Source organism: Acyrthosiphon pisum, chromosome A1 (assembly GCF_005508785.2).
Source record: "Acyrthosiphon pisum isolate AL4f chromosome A1, pea_aphid_22Mar2018_4r6ur, whole genome shotgun sequence".
Lineage (NCBI taxonomy): Eukaryota > Metazoa > Arthropoda > Insecta > Hemiptera > Aphididae > Acyrthosiphon > Acyrthosiphon pisum.
This window is the reverse complement of record NC_042494.1, coordinates 58,354,225-58,372,476: the sequence shown is the minus strand read 5'-3', so window position 1 is coordinate 58,372,476 and position 18,252 is coordinate 58,354,225. Positions and strand designations below refer to the sequence as shown.

At 26.9% G+C, this 18,252-nt stretch overlaps 2 protein-coding genes across 5 annotated transcripts; both read right to left on the bottom strand.

Annotated features, from left to right (window-relative positions):
• Positions 1 to 2,931: 2,931 nt before the first annotated feature.
• Positions 2,932 to 4,400, bottom strand: LOC100166612 (RNA 3'-terminal phosphate cyclase-like protein). Its single transcript, NM_001293514.1, is given in 5 exon segments — positions 2,932 to 3,113; positions 3,191 to 3,615; positions 3,668 to 3,838; positions 3,905 to 4,140; positions 4,201 to 4,400. Coding segments are annotated over 5 exon segments (1,098 nt in total). The 5' UTR covers positions 4,316 to 4,400; the 3' UTR covers positions 2,932 to 2,962.
• Positions 4,401 to 7,703: 3,303 nt separating this feature from the next.
• Positions 7,704 to 18,240, bottom strand: LOC100164597 (PHD finger protein 14). Of its 4 annotated transcripts, XM_003242623.4 has the most exons (20): positions 17,816 to 18,239; positions 15,986 to 16,156; positions 15,746 to 15,864; positions 15,566 to 15,683; positions 15,378 to 15,506; positions 15,067 to 15,304; positions 14,356 to 14,460; positions 13,996 to 14,165; positions 13,763 to 13,934; positions 13,558 to 13,690; positions 13,329 to 13,485; positions 13,126 to 13,209; positions 12,885 to 13,047; positions 12,687 to 12,825; positions 12,564 to 12,615; positions 11,978 to 12,150; positions 11,706 to 11,917; positions 10,392 to 10,500; positions 9,480 to 9,541; positions 7,704 to 8,141 (listed from the first exon to the last, which is right to left on the bottom strand). In XM_003242623.4, coding segments are annotated over exons 1-19 (2,472 nt in total). In that variant the 5' UTR covers positions 17,817 to 18,239; the 3' UTR covers positions 7,704 to 8,141; positions 9,480 to 9,514. The 4 variants fall into 4 exon arrangements, with proteins under 4 accessions (XP_003242671.1, XP_001944289.2, XP_008180345.1 ...); XM_001944254.5 differs by lacking the exon at positions 9,480 to 9,541 and having other exon boundaries at positions 7,840 to 8,141; XM_008182123.3 differs by lacking the exon at positions 9,480 to 9,541 and having other exon boundaries at positions 7,840 to 8,136.
• Between the last annotated feature and the right edge of the window lie 12 nt (positions 18,241 to 18,252).

Genomic DNA, 18,252 nt, shown 5'->3' with positions numbered 1-18,252 from the left:
CAGTTATTCACAAGCAAATATAGCTTTGATATATAATGAAGTTTTATATTATTGTTATATCTTGAAAAGCCCGACTAGTTTGCTGCTCATTTAAAACGCAGCGATTATTTTCACTATATAGATCATGATCAATTTGCAATTCGCGACTTGCGTCAACTGCGGTGTCCATCGGGATACTGACGTTCCCAGTTCGGACACCTTTATATATCTAGTCGATATGTCGGTACGTGACTGGGTAGAAAGTGGTGAAGCAGTTCGCGGTTTAGTCATCGGTACCCGAAACGATAGGCGAACAACCAGAGGGCGTATATTATATTAAATTAAAAGTTAGAAATTAATTAACGTACGTTTACATGATACGAGTTGAGCCGTCTATATAGGACATTTTGCCGCCAGTCGCCGGACATTTCGCCGCGACCGTTCCGCCGTAAAGGGTTAACCTCCCCATGAAATACCAAGAATACTAAGTAGCTATCCATCAACTAAGATTAAAAATTATTTTTTTTTTCAAAATAAAAATTATACAATTATTAGAAAATTATTTTATTGTGAATTGAGCAAATGCACTTAATAAAAATATATGCTACAAAGTCAAATTAGAGAATTCAGCAGTATTAACTATTAACATATTAGAACAAATTAGGTCAGGATTGGTAGGTATAGACCTATACTCTGGAATTCTCAAAATAACTTTGTTAAATCATTGATTGTTACATTATTATAATTATTAATTTAATTAATATAATATATACGTAATACTTCAGACTACTCGCGAAACAGTGTACCTATATGTTATAATACCTGCAACATATAACATAAGTAAGTGACAAGTGTACGAGTGTACCTGTCTATGATTTATTTGGTGACCCATTCGCCAATCACCATTGACCATTGTATTAAATATCTAATATACATTATACAATGTTCATAATATATCACTGGGCATTGATTTTTATCTGTCTCAACAATGGAATAATTAAACAACTCAAAACATAAAAAATTTGAAAGTTACTGTAAAAGTTAGTGGCTAACAATATAATAATCGAATAATAATATATTATAATATAATACGTAATATATTATTCGTAGCTTAGGTGCAAATAGCCCAAAATTTTGGTGGGAGACTAAAACCCCACGATCGTCCTATATTATTTTCGAAAAAATTGTATATACTTAGTACTAAGTACGGACCTTTGTTTTGAGGGATTAAGTCCTCTACCCCCCCCCCCCCTATTTGTGCCAATGATTTGTAGTTATAGCTGTTATAGGTACCAATATCGGTACCAATATGTAGTTCAACGAGTACCTAACTCAGGTAAGTGATAAAATTTAATCTATTCATTTAAAATGTTATACATAAGAGTTAATGAAATACATTTTTGTTTTAGCATAAATGTTATATATTAGCTACATTTGATAGGGATTTAAAGAGGCGTATTAGAAAAATTCCTGATGTGCTGCTTATGACGTATATTGCTTAAAGAAGGTAAGTGCAGTGGATTTTCTTTATTTTTGTTCTAATTATTTTATTATATTTTTTAAATATACCATTGAAAGAATACTTTAACAATACTTTGGAATATCTGATTTAAATTTTTTATACACGTATGAACTCTGACAAAATATATAGACTGTTTAAGAAGTCAATTTTCAATTTTAAAGAACCTTAAAATTAAAATTTTTTTTTCAAACATCTCTTGAAATAATAGCCTGCAAGAGCGGATTGGCTAGGTGTGCTAGTGTGCCATATCACACCGGGCCGGCTTAATATATGGGCGAGGCTACCACTGGCGCATCTGAACATTTGACGATGTTACTAATAAATGCAATTATTTTAATTTATTTTTAAATACGAAACAGTTTAAAAACCACTGCTCATAGACGAACCATATAATTTATAATAATAATAATATTATGAGCATATTAGGTGTTCCATAGACCTATTATAATATTTATAACCTACTTAACTGCCTAAACTACAATCATTTGCAAATATTTATGAAAATATTGCAGGCTTGTTGAATAAGAGAACAGAAAACATTTATACGAAGCATTAGCATTTAAGTTAATATTAAAAGTGATGAATATAATAATGCGACAATCTTGAAACTGATGAAGATGATTTTGGTTTCAATACGACTCCAACAAGTGCTATTATTAGATAGGTTATCACGCCAACCAAGCCCTTTTATGTATCTCTCCATCAGCCATCTATTGCGTGCTTATTGTAAAAATATTTTATACATATTATATAAATAAAAATAAATATGACAAAAAAAATAATAATAAAGGTAGGTAAGTGGATGTCGCTCTGCTGTATAGTAGGTTACAAGTGGATCACTGTAATCAGTGTTGGGTAAGTTACTTTAAAAAAGTAATTAAGTTACTTTACTCGTTACTCAAATAAAATTGTAATGAAATTACTTAACTTTTCAAATAGAAATACAACTCATTCCTTTCTCGTTACAAAATTTTTATTTTTATTTTTTTTATTGTTATATGTTATGAATATAAAATTACATTTTTTTATTTACTAAGGATTTAGGGCTTTACAACTACTTTGCAATTGTACAAAATCTTTACTTCGCTGTTTTAAATTTTTTTTTTGGTATAGTTTTTCATGTACTTTTAACCAAAGTACAAATTTACCTAAAAACATTTTATACCTGAAGTTTAAAAAATAATTGTTTTAAACAATTAATGAAAATTGGTAAATATTTAAGAAATTACAATTTATATGATATTATAGTAAAATAATAAATGTTTCTACATTTGGCCATTAACTTTAAAATGGAATAAAATTGTTTTGTCTACTTGTAAGTGTATCTAAAATATGTGTCAAGATTAGCAAACCATTATGGCTATACCTTTATCAGTAGATGGAAAAATTACGTTATTGAAGTGTCATTAAAAAAATAAAATCAAAATACATTTTCCTATAAAAATATGTTGTATTATCATTTTAAACAAGTTTACTGTAACCAATACCAACTCCAGTTACTAAGATTTTTGAATCACAGCCTTGGCGTAAGTCTTCATTTTTAGAATCAATATACGGTTCTAATTTAAATGATATCCCAAAAAATTCTTTCAAATGCCTTAAAAATTGAATCCTGAAATTGTATTTATAAAATTAATCAAATTTGATAGATTACATTGGTAAATATTAATTGTAAAAATAACTACTTACGTATAGGGTGATAATGGTCCTAAGACAACATGAGATACATCTTTTTGTCTAAGAGCCATGTAAAGAAGTACAATGGATTGGAAAGAAGAGTCTATACAACCTCCACGCCAAATCTCTTCAAGCATAGCTGATGCTACATTTTCTGCTACTTCTTCTGCTGTTGTTCTTTGGCCAGTAAATGGTAAAGAAACACTATCAGCAGTTAATATTATTCCATTAGTTGTTGATGCAACAATATTTGCACCAAAACCAGGAGATTTTCCACATAGTTTTCCTTTTGGATGATCCACCGTAAAATATACATCAGGAATAAATTTAAGCATAACTGATTTTGCTTTTTCTACCATCCGATTAGAAATTGATGGTGATACCCTCAATGAAAAAAATGTTCCTCTTATTTTTTTTATTTTTCCAAAATCTGTTAACTATACATTAAAAATAAATTGTTGATATAAATGAGATAAATCTTAGTCTTACTTGAAGTGCTTTAGTATATTTAACGGGTTCACATGAAAAATATATTTCACCTCCACCATCTGGTTCCATGCCTCGTTTTTTAATTTCCATATTGGCATCAGTAGCTAATAACAATATCCTTTGTAAAATTGTTAGTGCTCCTGCTTTAAAAGCATCAACTGATGGATCTTTCTTTTAAAAAAAATAAATAGGTATTTTTATTTTCAATAAAATTTATAAACAGCTTATATAACTTACTTGATTATTAGTAACTCCTTTAAGTGTGGCTTGTATTCCTTTTTTACAATAAGGTGCAACCATGATAATTAATTCCAAGTAATACCCTATACCTCGTAATTTACAACAATCATGATCTATTGCACCACCAATAAGTAAACCAGGTTGAAAATATAAGTCAGTACCAGTCTCATTGACATCCAAATTAGTTCCATTAGTTAATTTGTCAACTAAACGTAGGAAATTTACTTCAAACTCTAAAATTGTAAAGGCAATTATTAATATTAATATTTCGTGTTTGAATAATGTATTTTTACCTAGGAGTCCGGGTTCATTTTCTTGTGATCGAATATTTCGAATTTTCACTGGTTTACCACTTAGAAGTGATAATATTATTCTTGTACGAAAATTACTGCACCCTTCAAAAATCATAATTTCTTTTTAATTCTTATTACTTATTATAATCTAAATTAAAAATATATCTTAAATCGTGTTTATAACTCAACATGCTTTTGCCTTTTTGATAAAAAATTAAAATTGATAAAAGTCAGTCTAGCCAACATGATGTATTGAAAAAACCATGACCAAGGGCCAGTTGTACCACAGACTGTATAAAAATACTATTTTAAATTACTATTTTCATATATTCTGTGGTTATACCACGAATTAAGATATACCTAAAATTAAGGTATATCTTAGTCCGTGGGTTGTACCATCTCCGATTAAAGCATAATAATATAACCTTAGATCATATACAATATACATAAGCATAGAACAATATTAAAATTAACCCGTTAACCGGACTTTAATTGGCCGAATTTGTCCGGTTAAATATCTGTTATCAGCTTATTTGAACTTTAATGCTTATAAAAAAAAACTGTGACTACGGATTTTTAATATTTTTCAAACGTCGTTGTAACAATAATGTAGGAGCCTTGTATTACATTTTCAAGCTTTTTTAACCAACAAATAGTTTTATTGACATTCATAAAAAAAAGACTAATAAAATTGGAAACTGAAAATGTCCCTAAACAAAATAAATTCAAAACAAATCAACGTTTTTTGAATATTTTTTCGTGTATAGAAAATGCGAATATAAACAACCAATGAAAATTTCATGTATATACGTTCATTTGTTTTAGAGTTACACCAAAAACCAATTTTGCGTAAAAATTTCCGTTTTTCCTTAATGTTTATGTTGTTTTCCCCGGTGCTTTTGTAAACTATTGGGAATTTCAAATTTTGACCTGAATGCACCAATATTAGATTCACCTTCCCATCGAACAAGATACTTTTGAAGAATATCAAAGCAGTTTTACTGTCCCAAACGGTGGTGACGAACACAAAAAAAATAATAAAAAATATATATATATAAAAAAAACGCATATCTATCATTGTAAAATCAAAACATCCATCTCTCTGCTTAGAATCTAAAATGTCTATAAGAAAGTCAAATAAAATTTTTATGAGCGTTTAAAGTTCAAATGTTTACAACATTGGATATTCACTCGATTTCTCATGTAGCGATGTTCTTATTTTGTTGTAACTTGTAATTCAAAATGAATAACTGTAGATACTTGAAATTTATATCATATGTTAATTTTATCAATTACTATACTTGATAAAATTTTAAAAATATTTTGACTTGTTTTGAGCTGTTTACGGAAAATTTCAAATTTCAATTTATTTTAGTTTTTTTTTTTATAAATATCAATAACATTTTATTTGTTGGGCCAAAAAGCGTCAAAATTTAATACAAAGCTCCTGATATATTGCTTAAAAATGTATAAAATGTTTAAATTTTATAGCTACGGATTGAAAACTTACAACAAGGTTCCACGTAAGTAGGTTATTCTGTAATCAAAAAATCTCAAAAATATATTTTTCTATAGTTATTTTATGTTCAAATTTGGAGGAAATTACAAACTAAATAACTAAGAAAGTAAGAATAACGATTTTAGTTATTTTGTTGAAATTGTATAATATTAATTCAACTTACCGGCTACCGTATTTAATAATAAGTAATAACAATATAAATATAATATAAAATATCCACACAGACAAACCGTCACCACTCATAAATCGTTTTTCGTATACAATCATAGGCCCAAATTGGGGGGGGGGGGCTAAGCCCCCTAAAACCTACGACATACAATTTTAAAATGCTATATTGCAATGGTCTACTTGCCTTTAATATAGTCAGCCCTCCCCCCACAAAGTGAAAATTTGAAATTGCACCTATGTATACAATGATATTATATTATTGAATTCAAATTTAATATCAGCCACTATAGTGACCCACTTGTAACCTACTGTACCAGTTGCGTATCCACCATACACCCCCCCACCGCCCAATGACCGTAGTTTCCCTTTGTTTTATACTATGTTTAGCCAATTGTGTACTTTTGTATCCGCCACTGTACTGTACAGCAGAGCGACATCCACTTACCCACCTTTTTGTCGTTTTTAAGGCATACGTTTAATTCCGGGCCCTAGTTAAAAATTAATTGGTAACAAAAATTATAACTAGCTTTTTAATAAATTACTTAGAAGAATTACGAAGTCAAAGTCAAATTTACGTTCTACGTCTTGTTTGATGTGTCCTAATCTCAGTTTATTTCTATAAAAATTCCAAAACAGGTATTTGGATAATATGCGGGCTATGATCACTAACACGGCCACTCCTATGAATTCTTCACTGCCTATTTATGATTTTAATTATTTCTAGCATGATTAAAGATAATGTTAATTAATATCTTTCATTGTGTTTCTAAGATATTGACATCAGTACATCACTAATGCAGTAATTTGAGAGTCTGCCCTACTAATTACGGCAATACGGCTATTATATTATTTGTATAGCTGTGGGATATCTATGTATACATTTTAATCGATGTTATTACTATTTTAATTCATTATAATACATTTATCAATAATGATATTTAGTTGTTTTTGACGCGAATACAAATGTTGCATTATACTTTTATATTGTACGACATTGATGTAGATATTAAGATATTAAGTATTTACCCACGATAAACCAGATGAATGTACCCATGGCAGTGGTGTAGAGAAATAGCCTAACTATAACGCCGCGTGGTCAACATTTTCATGTTTTCACTAATTTATCAAAAACATGAACATCTGCTAATTATTTTCTGGTTAAAAATTACTTAAATTGAAAATTTAATAAAAGAATTTCATAAATTGTTCTTTTTGGAATTAAAAAAATTCCCAATATGCTTATCTGCCTCCAATGGCATTACCATACCAAATATATATAATTTTCACAAAAATGTAAATAGGTTATATCCTCCCTGATGGCTAATAATAGTTATAAAGTATATTGGTTCTATCATAAAGTATATAATATGGCAATATTACTAATTTTACAAACTATTATTTATATAAACACAAAATATTATTAAAACAATTAAAAAACAGAATATAAATCAACATCAACTGTCATTAATTTTAAATAAACAAAGTTGACCCAATATTATGTTACATTCTGATAATACAGATTTAGTGCTGGCAAATTCATCTATAACTTGATTATGAACTTACATCAATATCAACCCCAAGAAACTCACTATTTAAAATTAATAAAAATATTAACTATGCTATAATATAAAGTTATAAATATATTCATGTAAATATTTACCTATTAATATCTAGGTAACTACGTAAGTACCAACTCTCTATTATACTAATAGTATTAATTATCCTGAATAAATATTTTTACATACCCATCCACGTACAATTTTAGGTGGTTCAAAAAGTACATAACCTATGCCACTATAAATAGGAACATGGATAATTTAAATTGTCATAAACATATGTATTTTAAAAAAGAAATTATTAGTTTCTCACAATAAGTATATTCTAGAATACAAAAAATATCTGTATTCTTAAAATTAATTATGGAATTTATGAAGTAGAAAAAGTACTTCACATTTCATACTTAGTTAATTAATTTTATTTTGAAAATCTAAAATTGAAATACATAGTAATGTTGTACACTAATAAAATATGAGTATTACCTTTAGATACTTAAATGAACTTGAATCAAAAAAAAATTATGATATTTATATATATTATTTATATAATATTAATACATTATGAGGAATTGAACTTTAAAATACAATAGTAAGAAATATTTTAAAACCATTTTGAGTACAAATAATCATTGAAATCATTGGTACTTAACAATGTAGAAGATTTGTGCTTCCAAATATTTTTAAGAAGAGTCACTGTCCTGAAATATATTTATCAAATATTATTTTATTATGTAAAATAAAAAAAATCAAGCATATTACTTAAACCTAAATTTATATTCTTATTCATATTGATTATGTTTACCGATTAAACTAAACAATATAATTATTAAATCATAGATTGGCAAGGCAATAAAAATCAATAAATTAATTTAAAAATTTGGAACATTTAGTATTTAGACCCAAATTTATTATTAAAAGTTTAATTGTACCATATTTCACGTATATAACAATTCATGTTGTCTATAAATAATTTAGTAACATAAACTAAGCAAAATGTGATATTTACACAAATTTGATGCAATAGTTATAGTCGGGCTAACGAAAAGTGAACGTTGATTTCAAAGTTCCCAGTGGCCGTTTTTTAATAAGTGACTATTAAACATACAGGTACAATTTTTAAAATTGTAACCTATCTGCAGCTAGCAAATGCACAAACAAAGAATACTATAAATCTGAGAACCCCTGGTGGTTCTGACAATACTTGAACTTCATTCATCGACCTCTATCGTTCATTTTTCGTGAGCCGGACTATTATAAATAACACTCCCACTAATATGGTACCATACCCTACATACATAAGAATAACTAGTATGTAAATTATTTGTATTATATTTATAGTTAATATATAACTGAATTAATGATTTAGTATTTCCATTCTTTAAAATTATATAAGTAATTAAATCAGTGGCGGCTCGTGTCTATGAGCGATAATGGGATCACACTCTTTAGAATAATATGAAAAAAGAAAAGTTTATAAAATTATATACTAATATAAATGTTTAGTATAATTTTAACTATGTTAAGGAAATCTTATTGTTATCTGAGAAAATTTGCATAATAGTTTTCATTCAGTAATTGGGTAATCCAATTTGTTTATAGAAATCAGAACAGCATTGGAGTGCGTGTCCTATAGTGTATGTCTGTATGATGGCATACATAGAAAACCATGTTTTATTTTCATGTATAAAACTTGGCAAAAAGGAGACGGTGGAAAGGCTAAGACAGTCGGATTTTGTCACAGTTTATATCTCACAATTCACACATTTAAGCTACCAACAACGCATCAGCTGTAATTTAATGCTATTAAAAACTTAACTATTAAAAAAATAACATAAATACTACACCATATATACATAAAACAAAAATTATACATACATATTTACTCTTTGTTGCAATGATGGAACAATATACTTAAATTTGATTGCATTACCATGTCTAACTATTACACGCCACCACTGAATTAAATAGATAAATTATAAAACTAACTTAAAAATGTATACTATTTGTAAATTTCAAGTTGTCAAACCAAAAATTACCTTTAAACAATTACCAACTAAATAACCATTTGTTATTAATTCAGGGCTCGGAACATTATGCGCTAAAAAATAATAAATAATATGCAGTATATTACTATTTAATTATTTTATAAAATACCTAGGCATTTACATAGTAATGAACTCCAAAAAATACATAACTATCGAAATATTTTAATAATATGTACTTTTTGTTTTTATTACTATTTAAATTTTTTTTATTTTTAATTAAACGTAAAATATCAACATTAAATGCAAATCAACAAAAATGAATATTAAATCTATATTATAATTTAAAATAGATAGGGGTAATCAAAAGAACTAATTTTAAAAATTTGATTTGATTGATAATTTTTTTTTTTTGTCAATTTATTAACAAAATGTTTATTAGTATGAATGAAAACGTTAAATGGGTAAAATCATTACAATTTGATACAATTATGGAAAAATATGTAACATTAATTTTTTTTTGATTTGAGTTTTATGTATTGTGAAATAAATTAGTATTGAATACAATTTTGAATAATATGCACGTTCCAAAATATTTGCAAATGCATGAAGTTCCAAGCCCTGGAACTATTATACTTTGTTTTTAATAAGAATAAACCATTTAGTGTATGACAGATTGTTTGTGTAAGGACATCAGATCTCCTCAATTTGACATACTTTGCTGCAATAGGTAATGACAATCAGTTATCACTGGCTGCAACCGTAACAGTCATTTAGTTATTACAGACATTTATTTTTGGAAGAATCAAAACTAAGATCAATTTTTATCCACCAGCTGGTTTATTCTTATTTAAAATGGAGTATACACTCAATGGTGAATAAATGTAGATACATTTTTATTCTTGTTTTTCAGGTAAAATATTTATATAAAGACTAATGGTAGACTTAAAGAAATAATTGATGTACCGTTGGATCACATTCAGCACAGTGCCATGAGTACCCACGTACTTTTGGTGATTTTTTTACTGGAGGATCAAGACAACAAAAATGAAAATTTTTACTGCATTCATCACACCTGTAGAAATAAAGTATATAAAATCAAATAAGTAAAGGTATTTAAAATTTGATTATTTATAATTAGGTAAAAATTTTTTTTTTTTTAATTTTTCATATAGATTAAAACTTAAATTTAATTTAGACCAACATTTAACTAAACCCGTAGGCATTGATTTTGTAAACAATACAAAGTCGAAATAATTATATGTTAGTCAGATACTCTATAAAGTATAAATAATACAATAACAAAAGAAATAATTGCTGTTTGGAAAATAATATGGTTTTAATTTTATTTTTGTAATATTACAATTAAAAATAACAATAATAATCAAAATAAATTCTAGAAACATTCCTTGTACGCAACTTTTGACTCGTTCAAATTTTTTTTTGGAGTTCGTAAATTTCTTAGGAGTATGGATTGATTAGAGGATTTCAAACTTTCTATTCGAGTTTGGTTTAATTTTTTTGAAACTAGATTCAACTTTCAAACTCCAACTGAACACCTAAAGTTTAGTTTGATTTTTTAATTTCAAAAAATTTTACCCACTTAGTAAAAGTGATCCATTACTATAAAGGATAATAACAGAAAGACTAGACTAAAATAAAAAAATATTTATTAGTTAAACGAAAGATAAATATACTTATAACAGGAAATTCCCAAAAAGAATATTTTGAAAAAATTTTATATTTTAAATTAATTTCTTCCTAAAAAATATTGAAATTTTAAAAATTGTTAAAAACAAACACCTTCCCTGAAATAAATATTTTTACCATTAAAATGTGTCCAAAAAATAGATTTACTAATTGACTATTTTGAATTTATAATTTTCGGTATATATAAAAAAAAATGTTATACTGTATTTGTAGTACAGGAAGCGTCTATAAATTATTATTATTTTTTTTTAAATATTTAAATATTGATTAGTTTAAGTTATTTTATTTGTCATGTTTTTCTGCTACACCCTGTATAATACTAATAATAATTTTAACACACATTAGTTTTATTGAACAAAGGCTTTGTCATATTCTTGATATTGTTGAGAAACTAAAAGCAATAAAATTGATTGATTTTTTTTAAAAATGTGAACAATTATACTTAAAATTGCTTGTTATACAACATTACAACTAATTGAAAATTATAAAATAAAATAAACTATTATTCCTTTACATCATATTTCAGCTATAAATTAATAACCAAAATATTTCTGCCTTTATAATACTTACTGAACCATTGTAATGCTTGTTCCAGTTGTTTGACAAGTGTTACATTTAGGAGTCAATTTAATATCTGTTAATGTTGTGGTTATTCTGAGTGGTGCAACACTCTTTTCTGATTTGAGTTTTGTAGATATCTGAGGTGTTTCGTCTACTGGTGATGCAATAAGTAATTGTGAAGATGTTGTCTTAACTCCACTAGCACTTGGTACAGATTTAATCTAAACAGTTATATATAATTTTAAAATGAGTCTGAAATTATTTAAGTTATTAAATCTTACAAATAGCTTAATTCCTTGTCGGGGTGCTTCATTAACTGAATAATCATTAGCTGGTTCAAATCCTGAAATATTATTATCCCTATGATGCTTGTGTTTGCGTTTGCGAGACTTAACTCGTTTTGTTATTATCTCTGGAGAATATCTTTCCCTATGCCGTTCATGTTTTTTTTTCTCTAAAAATATTTAAGGTCAAACAATGTCATTAATAAAAATCATATTTAGCCAACTTCTACAACAATATATTTTTGAATATCGATACCGTTTTTTTTAGTGCGATATTGAATAACAATAGATTATCCAAAAAAAAAGATTATGGCAATATTTCAAATTAATAAGTATTTATAAATCAGTTTGTTTCCGGTAACCTGAATACCCAATGACCCAAATGCCATTAAAAATTAATTTTGATTATGATATTATATTCAATGGTGAACGATATATTATGATTATCAATATGTAAATTTTTTAAAAAAATAATTGGCGATATCAATATTGTTCAGGAAGCTTAATATTTAGTCTATTACAAAATTATCAACTGCCAGAATGGCCATCATAATTAAATATTTTAAATATTTTAAACACTTACTTGATACTCCAGGCATTTTATGCTGTTCTGTAAGACTATTGATATCCTGTAACTAATATATGATTAATTAATTTTTGATTGAATAAAGAAGACTTTGATTTTATTAAATAACGTAATACTTACATCATTAGCAATAGATGAAGATCTATGACTGTCTGATACAGATCGCTCTCTTCCACCATATCTTAATTTTCTAGGAGCATTTGGATCAACCGTTTCTGGTTCAGAGTTAGAATTACTATTATCACACTCACTGCATTGCCTGAATTATACCATATATTTTAATATAACTTTTCTAAAATATTCAATATTTATATTTACCATCCAAATAATTTTGTTTTCTTGGGCATTCTAGTCAAGGGTGGATTTAAACAACCCAAATGATAGTATAAATAGCATGTGTCACATTTCGCCAGCAAATGTTGATCATTTGTACGACCGCAAATACCACATTTGTTGTACAAACCTAATGGTGCCACATTATCTGAAAAAAAAATTGTTGAGTTTAATTACATACCATAAAATCAAACATGACACAATAAACTATAAAAGCATGTTTTACCTGGAATTTCTAAATCATCATTATTTCTGATAGAGATTCCAATACCTGATTTTAAGACTGCAGGAGGAGTTGAACTGTTAATTACTAAATGAAAATAATTAAATTTAAATTAAACACAAAATAAATAAATATAAATTAGATATCCAGAATTTGTTTACAAATTAATGATTAGTAAGTTTCCAAGTAAAATAAATTAAACTCACTAAAGGAATTATGATCGTTTGGAACTTCTTTAGTAAGTATATCTACATCTAAAATATTAGCATTAGGATTACAAAGTTTAATGACATTATGGTATGCTGTAATAATATTTTTGAGTCCTAAATGTTTTTGTTTTTGAATTTCATTGTTTTTGGACTCCTACAAAAAAATTAATCAAAATATAATATTTGTACAACTTGATGTAGGTATATTTTTTAATAATTGTATTACTTGATCATATGTTTTTTGTACAACTATTAGTTCATCATGAAGTTTGTTGTTTTGGTCAGTAAAATGTTGTAGCTGATTTTTCAAATCAGTCAATCTTAAATTTCTATCCATGAAATAACTTACAAATTCCAAACTTAAAATGATTAACAAAATTATTTATAATTATATGAACTAAGAAGAAAATACATGAGACATTTTATCTAACCTAAATGTAGTAGGTACATTCCATTTTTTTGGTACATCACGTAATGCCTTTATTTGTGCTTCAATAGCCTCGCAGGAAGCCATATTTACACCCATTAAACCACCTTTTAGCCAAAGGGCTCGACATGCTGAAGCTGATGTTGTAATTGGACGAGGCACTTTTGATTTAAAAGCTGTAAAAAAATTAATTATGTGCATAAATTGAATAGAAATAAATAATTGTAAGTTACTTACTTAACTCAGTTATACTGATTTTTTTCATTTCGTAATACTTAGATCGTAATTTTTCAAGCCTTCGCTGATTACGTTGCCATGTAGCTGATTTTTCAGAAGACTGTTGTTCACGCAATAATTTCATTTGTTTTGTTCGTAATTGTAGTATTTCCCAATTTCTTTTTCTTTTCCTTAAAAATTTATAAATATATATTATTTATAACAAAAATGTAAAAAAAAGAACATAAATAATAATAATACATTAAATCTAAAACAAGATTGGGCAATCCGAAACACATTATTATGATAAATTAATTTAAGTATGCAATAATTAACATCATTTATAAAAATATATATATATTTAAAGACAAATATACTAACTTTGCTACCAGTTTGTCAACATGTAACTTGCAATGAGCATAAAATGGATCAGTTTGGTCAGTTTCCGGACTTGTTGCCTCTGATAAACTACCTTCTTGTTGAGCACTAATTAATATTTTTAAATACTCATAAAAACAATTTCACATTAATACATAATTATGTGTAATATGTATATTGTCAACATGGTAAAGTCTTAACTATTCTATTTTGGAGTCTAGTTACAAATTATCACTATACAAGGTTTTTTCATGTCCTATGGTGGCATGTGTGTATGCGTGTGTTTAATAGCTATGGTGATAAAATAATAGCTTTAGAGTCATGATAGCTTGAGGAACCAGGTAGAAGTGAGTGCTGGCTGATTGACAATAGAGACAGTCATAAAAAAGGTAAATCCTAGTTGAATCAAATTAGATAGTTGAAGTTAAAACTTTTTTAGTTAATAGTTTGTTAATACTTATTAGTAATAAGATTACTATTAGTATTTAACTAAGTTAAAAATAAATAATAAATATAGCTTAATAAGTTTAGTTTAGCTACTATACCATGTTGAGACCTATATCCTAGACTATATCTTGTTAAACAAAAGTAAACTTTAAATTAGTTCAGGAGAGGAGACATTAATACATTAATGATAATGATATTGTATAAAGATTTATACAATTATTATTTTGGTTTTGTTTCGTTTTCCTAATTAAATAACAGTTATCATACCAAGTAACATGAAAATTAGATCGGCACATCCCAGCATCACATGCAATAGTCACACCAGTGCAACTAAATCTCATATCTTTACACAAAGTACATCTTTTATTACCCCATCGAGGTGTAGTATTTGCAAATAACATAACTTTACTGAGACTTGTTACTTCGCCAAAAGTTATACCAGGGACATATAACGCACATACTAAATGTACCCATTTTCCACAATCTGTCTCCTTAAATATTCCGCCTAAAACAAAATGTATTAATTCAAAAGCTGCAAAGATGTATAGTCTGTAGAAAATATATAATATTTTACAAACCAAAATTAGGACATAATTCACAAGTAGGATTTTCTATGCCTGCTTTACAAGCTTCACAAAACCATGGTTCCATAGAACAGGATGAAACAGATGAACTTATGCTTCCGGAATCATGAACCCCATAACAACCTATAAATAAATAGTTTTTATATACATAATAGTTATATTATTATTAAATAAGTATTTACCTTCATGAACTGATATACCGCATTCATCACAATCTATTAATTCATTGACGTCATCACTGGCATCGCCTAGGCAAATACTACAAATATGAATATTATTCACTATTTCTCTTAAATTCACCTGAAAAATAGTTAATATTTTAAAATACAAAGTCAATTATATAAAAATCAGTTAGGTTATACTTTTCTAGAATTATCTTGATTGGATGTCACGATATCTGTGACATCAGTAGTCATATTACTATCATTACATCTAATATCATCTTCATCATCTTTTTCAGCTTCTTCTTGATTACCATCATCTTTTAAAATATGAGTATATATATATATATGTACAAAAGTATAGATATTTACACGGAATTAAAAAATAATAATAATTACATATTATACTGTAAAATCAATAAAAACATTTTTTAAACATACCATCAGTAAAAGTGAAATTTGAAGCTCTATCGGAATCTGATTCACTATTAACATAGTGGTCTTCAATACGGAAATCACTATCAGATGAACTTTCACCATCTATATCATCCAAATGTACCAATTCTGGGTTAGCAGGAGGTTTGACTCTTCTTTTATTAGGATCACGTTCCACTATGAACATAATAAAATAATATAAAATTCTAAATGTCAAATGTATTACCTTAGTTTACAATTTTTAGCATTTAAGCCTAAATGTACCTAAATGTACCCTTTAATGTACTAAATTATAGAACGCATTCAAAAAAAAAAATAAAAAAAATAATAATATTAGGAAGTGGTATCCAATGTATTTGAATCATTATATTTGATCCCAGTATTGATTAACAAATTGTTATATTATCACTGTTTATTTTACCACCGTTTTAGTTCAAAAGTGAATTGTAAAACAGATGTCATTAGTAGGGGGCTGATGGGTGTATTTGCCTCATCCTAGATTGTTATGGGGTGGTTAAATTGTTGGAGTCAATCAAAATTACAGATGGAATGGAACGAGCAGCCATGGCACTGACTCATTCACAGAATTGTAAATCATTGTTATTTTTAAGGAAATTAGTGAAGATAATTATAAAAATGAAACTTTGATAGGTAGTTTGATATGTTTGTTACGATCATGATTCACATATCCTTAACTTATTTTTGTATGTATGTAAGAAATAAAAATTTAAAAATACTATATATTATTATATCAGAAAATGTAAATATCTTATAAAAAAGCCATAGTACAAACACAAATAATTCTCTTAACTTTAAGTTTAACAATAGGTTAATTCACTCCAATAATAAAGTTAACCACACAAAATTAGTGCTACTGAATAAACATTTAATTATGTTGGGCATGGGTCAGAATAACTAAAAAGTATTTTCAATTTTATCATAAATTCTATGGGCGATATAGTACTTATAGTTTTAGTACACTACATAAGTGCTAATACTGGTATTTGAACTAAGATGATATTTTGTAACTCAGAAAATGATAAACTGTTAATTTCAAATTAAGCAGTACCTAAGACCTACCTATAATATATAAAAAAAATAAGGTTTCAAGCAAACTCACGATATTTTATATGGATATAAGATATTATTTTATAACATTTATTTTTTTTAAATGTGATTCAATTGAAAATATAGTAAATATATAAAATAAATTAGTTGAATATAAGCAAAAAATAATTTTGTATTATGAATTAATATGTGACTGTTGACTGCAATCATTCCTGATTATTACCGTAAAATTATCCTTATAAATTGTGTATATTAAATTAAATTTAAGTGTTACTTAAATCATTTTAAGTATAATTTAAATATTAAATATAGGTAGTGTAAATTATCGTAACTTATAAGTATTTTAAATTATCATTTGATTTTTTTGTTAGATCTTGTAATTATGATCTGTATTATATAATTTACATGATTAAAATATAATTAATAGGTATAATATAATATTTCGTATTTTTAATTTGTATTGCACCATAGCGGTCAAGTGGACCAAGAGTCAACTAACAGTTAGGTGTAATTTACTTAATATATACCCCTAAGCAACTAACGACAATTAATACAATAACATAATTTAGGTACCATAGATATATTATATCTGTGGTGGGTACAGAGAAAAATGTATCCAAATAAATGATAATATCAAAACTAAAATTAACACAAAAATTCTATAAGCCAGACATTACCACAGAAGTTGATGATAATTATTATGCCAAATTAAACCTACACATGATAGGAAAATACCGTTTATTTTACAATACAAATTGGTTAACTTACTTTTCAGTTTTCCGTCCTTATATTCTTCAAGTTAACACAATATTCAATGTTTATTTGGCTATAGATTTAAAAGATTGATACACACAAGTGTATGAGAATGGCGAATGAAGTCATCTTGTGACTTGTCCGTGTAAACTATAGACATCAGATATAATATGAAGATATTTATGATATACGTCTATAGCGTAAACAAATTAATGATGCCCATCTTGCCCGTATTAACTGTTAACAATTTGACGCACATAAAATATATAAATACATAAATACATAATAATTTAAGCGACGAGTCATCAGCTGGAGTCTGGACAAAATGCGCTATCTACGCATGTGCGAGTATACTCGGTCGAGTATTTACACTTAAAAATTGGATAAATATGCGACAGTTTCCATTGCACATTACCAAATTACATATTTGCACATATCTCGCCATATCGTAA

What these genes read in the sequence shown, in the direction of transcription:
- LOC100164597 (XM_016802240.2), bottom strand. An exon ending in GTTGACAAACTGGTAGCAAA is followed by an intron (nt 14,166 to 14,355) that starts GTTAGTATATTT and finishes TAAATTTTTAAG; the next exon opens with GAAAAGAAAAAGAAATTGGG. An exon ending in AATCAGTATAACTGAGTTAA is followed by an intron (nt 13,935 to 13,995) that starts GTAAGTAACTTA and finishes ATTTTTTTACAG; the next exon opens with CTTTTAAATCAAAAGTGCCT.